At 37.0% G+C, this 5,759-nt stretch overlaps 2 protein-coding genes across 5 annotated transcripts; one reads left to right on the top strand and one right to left on the bottom strand.

Annotated features, from left to right (window-relative positions):
- Nucleotides 1-6: 6 nt before the first annotated feature.
- Nucleotides 7-2,583, bottom strand: LOC116845354 (YY1-associated factor 2). 3 transcript variants are annotated; one of them, XM_032817928.1, is made up of 4 exons: nucleotides 2,433-2,583; nucleotides 2,026-2,334; nucleotides 830-1,313; nucleotides 7-552 (listed from the first exon to the last, which is right to left on the bottom strand). In XM_032817928.1, the coding sequence occupies exons 3-4, from the start codon at nucleotides 1,004-1,006 to the stop codon at nucleotides 214-216; spliced, it is 516 nt and encodes a 171-aa protein (XP_032673819.1). In that variant the 5' UTR covers nucleotides 1,007-1,313; nucleotides 2,026-2,334; nucleotides 2,433-2,583; the 3' UTR covers nucleotides 7-213. The 3 variants fall into 3 exon arrangements, with proteins under 3 accessions (XP_032673819.1, XP_032673820.1, XP_032673821.1); XM_032817929.1 differs by having other exon boundaries at nucleotides 2,039-2,334; XM_032817930.1 differs by lacking the exon at nucleotides 2,026-2,334 and having other exon boundaries at nucleotides 2,433-2,581.
- A 150-nt stretch (nucleotides 2,584-2,733) lies between these two features.
- LOC116845353 (AP-3 complex subunit mu-1) lies at nucleotides 2,734-5,660 on the top strand. Of its 2 annotated transcripts, none has more exons than XM_032817927.1 (9): nucleotides 2,734-2,882; nucleotides 3,504-3,688; nucleotides 4,011-4,245; nucleotides 4,332-4,491; nucleotides 4,567-4,680; nucleotides 4,760-4,939; nucleotides 5,042-5,200; nucleotides 5,273-5,323; nucleotides 5,396-5,660. In XM_032817927.1, exons 2-9 carry the CDS (start codon nucleotides 3,514-3,516, stop codon nucleotides 5,528-5,530), a joined length of 1,209 nt encoding a protein of 402 aa, XP_032673818.1. In that variant the 5' UTR covers nucleotides 2,734-2,882; nucleotides 3,504-3,513; the 3' UTR covers nucleotides 5,531-5,660. The 2 variants fall into 2 exon arrangements, with proteins under 2 accessions (XP_032673818.1, XP_032673817.1); XM_032817926.1 differs by lacking the exon at nucleotides 2,734-2,882 and adding an exon at nucleotides 2,889-3,300.
- The last annotated feature ends 99 nt before the right edge of the window (nucleotides 5,661-5,759 follow it).

Raw genomic sequence — 5,759 nt, 5'->3', positions numbered from 1 at the left:
TATATATATATATATATATATATATATATATATATATATATATATACGTATGTAATGCAATCTGCAATGCATATTAGACAAAACAGTCGTTTCTTCTTTTCCTTTGTCTATAGGATGTGTACAGCGGTACCATGAAGAGGTTTGAGACATACATTATACAATATATTAATTAGAATAATTCGTACACATATGTAACATATATATAGCATTAAGCTAGGCGTCGGTGCCGATGTCCAGACTTCTCGAATCCTGATTGGAGTCGTGTTGGCTCCCGTTCTCGGAGCTAGCGCTGCTGGACACGCCCGACTGGTCCGAGCCCTTCTTCACTTTGGGCTTGTACTCCGTGATAACAACGGTAACATTGTTTACTGTCACTTCGTTCGACTGCGCAGTACTACGGTCGATATTTTTGAGACGCGGCGGGTGTCTGTTCTTGCGCCTTGGTTTGTCCAGTTTGCGCTCCTTTTCTTTGCCGCCGCTGGTTGTGCTGCCGCCGCTGCTACCTTCCTTCTTGCCTGGTTTCAAAAGTGGCACATATTGTTGCTGCGCAACCTAAACGCGCGATGTACAATGTTTGATTATGTAAGCTCGGAACGACTTCGTTCGAATTTTAGTAGCGAATACAAAGTAACAAGATAAAATTTAAAAGAGAGAAAAAGAGAGAACAGTCGTGTTGCAGAAGAACAAAACATAGTACGTGATAGATTTTTAGTTATTTTCTCTATATGAACAGTAAGTTGTATAAATTAATATTACCATATTATCAGCTAATGTGTTACAAGATAATTACGAGGCGATATCTTCTACATTACTTGATGATTTGACTGACCTGCTGAGCTACCAATTGGGGGTTTATGCGGGGTTTCCGCGTAGAGGTTCCTTTGCGGACGTCACACATGAGGCACTTAAATGCTTCCGCTGTATTCCTATAAGTGCAGACGCTGCAGTCCCAAAAATTATCTTCCAAAACCTTCGCCTGGCGTTTACCGCTTCCCGAATGGTTCATTGTTCATTAAAGTCGATTGTAGAACGCTATACCTCCTCAAAACAAAGTCTGCCTTCTCGGCCGCGCTTTCGGCCTCATTAAAAGCGATTTTATGAACACTGAATATTTTCGGACAATGCGGACAATACGCTCTGACAGAGCGGGACTAAGGATATGCAGTTAAAGTGCTAGACAGAAGTCTAAGACAGCATCCCGTGCATCAACTAAGCGAGATACACATCAGTCTGTTATACTCAATTGCTCCATATTGGCCACCTATGTCTGCATATTGTATCATTTTGTCTTTATACATTTTCCTCCAGTGAATCTGCAAGAAGAAAAAAAATAGTTGTTAATTTTTGTTAATTTTTACTACAGGATTGTCAAATATAACTTATATAACTTGATACATGTAGTAAATATAAATTTTAATATGTACAGAAGTAACTAACTTGAGGTTCCTATGGTATCACTTCTGTGGAATCCTGGATTAATGATAAAATCCTGGAGAAAACATGCTAAAAATTCTTGTATCATTTTCAAATTATCTCACTTCTAATATCATTAATACAGGATTCTGCAGCAATGGGACCAAGGGTCTTAAGAGGTAACTTTGATAGAATGCACAAGTATATAGAAAGAGAGCTGATATGAGGTAAAAGAGAAAAAAACTTGATAATTGCAAAGGAAAGTTCCAGATTATCATTCTTAATTTAAAGAAATTGTGTTGACAAGATACACTTTGAATTAATTAAGATACAATTAAGAACTGTTATTTATAAAAATTACATGTATATAAATTGAATATTTTTAGCATTTTCCAAGAAGCATTTCTGTTTTCTAAGATAGTATTCACATCCAAAGCTCTCTAAATATATATAAATTTCAATAGTAGCTATCATTAAATAAAGCTACCGTTGATGGTTAACTTCACCACATTGCTCTCAAACTTGAACAATTAATATAATGTTGTCTCATTATTTATCAATATAGAATTGACTGTTAGCAATCTACCCCCAGCCTGATAACTTATCACTCACACGTGTCACTCACTGAAGCTCTACAGTAAGCTACTGGAGCTGCCTTCTGTACACTAACCACGGTGTACTTCTTTCAGGAAAAATATCCCACAGATTTATTCAACCGGAGAAAAGGTTTTTTTTCTTCTTATTGACAATCCATGGCAATTCTTAATTTACGTTGAAATCTCGAGTCTAGTCAGCGATATAATCACAGGACGCATCCTCTCAACGGCGAAACAGATGGACCTTCTTACATGCACGCCAACAGCATTGCACGCATACACTCGCGTTATATGCATGCAAGCCCGTTCGCCTCGGCTGCACCTTCTGCATTCACAGTGAAACAGACATGTATTCCGCGTGTTCGAACGAGTAAACTCGGAGCAACGGGGGAAAGTGTAGAAAGTGCAATTGAAGATACATACACAAACCGTTTTTTTCCTGCTACCACTGGTCGTCTATGTGTGCTGCACACACACACACACACTACGAAGTCACGTCGTCCTTTACTAGGCTCGTAGATGCTCGTTCGCGCATTCCATCGTCAGCGACGACAGGCAGGAAAAATCTCACGGAACACTGCCCGGGGATCGCTGAGTATTCGTTTGTGTGCTGTATATGTATGTCACACCGTTGCGCCGCCGTAGCTGGTGGCCGTCATGCCGAGATCGTCGATGACCGTGCTGATGAGTAACGTGCACCCGAAACAACGCGGACGAGAGGGATAGGCGACGAGGATATTGACAAACAATCCGACGACGACGACCGCGACTGCTGCCTCTCGCTGGTGTTCTTGCTTCCACTCGTTCCGCTGTGTCAGGTGGAACGCCGGTCGCGGACCGAGACAGTGGCGCCATCCTTGTCGCGTCCCGCAGGTGCGTACAGGCCAGAAATCGGTGGGGATGACTTTCCCCGAACTCGGATTGATCTATTTGAAGGTTAAATTGCAAAATCGCTAACATGAATCTTTAATCGTACGATTTGCCGTCCGATCCATAACCTAAAAATTGATAGTTCTGCTCTGACAGTTTTATTCCATTCATATATTGTTACGATCGAGATATTCGTCCGCCCCTGATTTTGATTTCTGATAGTCGCTCAGTTCACATTACTCGATGGTAACATGGCTGAAAGTTTATATACATGCGCATAATTATGTATAAAGATTGACAGAAGCACTTTCTGGTCGTTGCCGTATGGATTTAGTTATACACGTATTTTAATATTTTGTTCGTCGATATTCCTAATACTCGCGAAAATGATACACAGCCTTTTCATTATAAATTCCTCGGGGTAAGTACCAATGCATGGGAAATAAAACAGAAATTGACATTTGTGGCAACTGTTTGACATAACGTAGAGTAGCATTTGCTATGTACAATAAATGTTTTGTATTTTCTTGACATTTTAAAACATCTCACAATATATACTCATAGATATGTGTTAATGTATAGTTTTTTTTGCTGTAATTTTAATCATAATACATATGTACACAGAGATGTTTTCATGGAAAAACATTGGAAGAGTGCGGTGGCACGGTCTCTTTGTGATTATTTTTTTGACCAACAACGAAGAGTCCTATCACCAGAAGACACGCCACCAGTGATAGCAACACCTCATCATTATCTTATTAGTATATATCGTTGCAATATGTTCTTCGTGGCAGTATGTATGACAGAAGGTAAACTTAATCTCTGAGCATTATTTAGAGAGAGGAAAGTGTCGTGAGCGTGGAGCGTCAGGTAACTCAGTGGTTTTAGAGCACTTGCCCGGCAAGCGAAAGACCCGGGTTCGAGTCCTGGCCTAGCTAGCAAACTGTGCTTTCGATATTTTTCTCTCTCTGAAACGAAAAGATACACAGGTTGCAAACGTACGACATCCTGCTGCCATCTAATATGCCCTACTCTTTCTATGATTCTTAATCTTGATATAAACAACATAATTTGTTTTGTAATCTGCACTGATTGACAAATAGTATAATAAGTACTTCTTCTTCATTTCAGTTCCTCCATTGTTTGTCATTGAATTCTTGCATAGGGTAGTAGATACCTTTGAAGATTACTTTAATGAGTGCACAGAAACAATAATAAAAGAGAATTATGTGGTTGTATATGAATTGTTGGATGAAATGTTGGACAATGGTTTTCCTTTGGCAACAGAATCCAATATATTGAAAGAATTGATCAAGCCACCCAACATCTTGCGTACCATAGCAAATACTGTTACAGGCAAGTCCAAGTAAGTGTTCTTGATGTGGTAAAACATTTATATAACTATATATAGTATATAGGATTATTAAATTTATATATTTTATAATTGCATAGTGTTAGTGCAATTTTACCAAGTGGCCAACTGTCTAATGTCCCTTGGAGACGAACTGGAGTGAAATATACCAATAATGAGGCTTACTTCGACGTTGTTGAGGAAGTAGATGCTATTATTGATCGAACTGGAGCAACTGTATTTGCAGAAATTCAAGGCTATGTATGTTTACATTGTAAATATTTTTCATATACAAATACTTCACATACATTAATTATATGTAATTATTTTTTTAAGATCGACTGTTGCATAAAATTAAGTGGCATGCCAGATCTCACGCTTTCATTTATGAATCCAAGATTGTTCGACGACGTTAGCTTTCATCCTTGTGTTAGATTTAAGAGATGGGAGGTTTGTACAAGAAATTTGATATATATATTATCTAATTTCTATGAAAAGTAAATTTTTAAGCTTGCATTCTTGATTTCAGTCTGAAAGAATACTTTCTTTCATCCCTCCGGATGGTAACTTCCGCCTTCTTTCGTATCATATAGGATCACAAAGTATCGTAGCAATTCCAATATATATAAGACATAATATTAGCCTGAAAGAACCAGGAGGTGGCAGATTGGATATAACTGTTGGACCAAAACAAACTATAGGCAGGACTGTAAGCATTCTTTTTTGATGTATGAGAATTGTTGCATTGCTATTGCTATTATTATATGATCTTAATTATTATTATTATTAGCATTAGCGTTTGCTATTGTAGGTTGAAAATGTGACTCTTGAAATCCCCATGCCAAAGATAGTCCTGAATTGTACTTTAACTCCGAACCAAGGAAAATATTCATTTGATCCTGTCAGTAAAGTGTTGTTGTGGGATATTGGAAGAATTGATGTTTCCAAGCTACCGAATCTCAGAGGATCGGTAAAATAATTATTACAATATATCTAGAAGTAAATACAATAATCTGCTATGTGAGAAAATTATGTATTTCAGATTACAATACAAAATTCGACAACTGCTTCTGAGTCAAATCCTGCAATTAATGTACGTACGATGACGTCAAAAGTTACAAAATTTTTGCCCTTTAAAATTAACAATTTAATATCTCAATTGCAGGTACACTTTACGATTAATCAGTTAGCGGTATCCGGATTAAAGGTAAACCGATTAGACATGTACGGTGAAAAGTATAAACCATTTAAAGGTGTCAAATACATCACTAAGGCTGGAAAATTTCAAATAAGAATGTAAATAATGATATTACAAAGATTCCATGAAAAAGAAAATATGATCCTTTCATATCGAATATATATATATATATATATGCTCTAACATAAGTTACGTAAGTTATATGAGCAAATTAATAAAAAAAATAAATTTATACATGACATGGGAAAAGTATACTTTTGTTGTAACAATATATACATATATACATATATATGTATGTGTATATATATAATTTATATTTATATATACATAC

The sequence above is a fragment of the Odontomachus brunneus genome, unplaced genomic scaffold (assembly GCF_010583005.1).
Source record: "Odontomachus brunneus isolate Ranch 3 - 2012 unplaced genomic scaffold, Obru_v1 Obru_scaffold_051, whole genome shotgun sequence".
Taxonomy (NCBI): Eukaryota; Metazoa; Arthropoda; class Insecta; order Hymenoptera; family Formicidae; genus Odontomachus; species Odontomachus brunneus.
The sequence above is the reverse complement of the archived record's forward strand: the minus strand, read 5'-3'. Positions and strand labels throughout refer to the sequence as shown.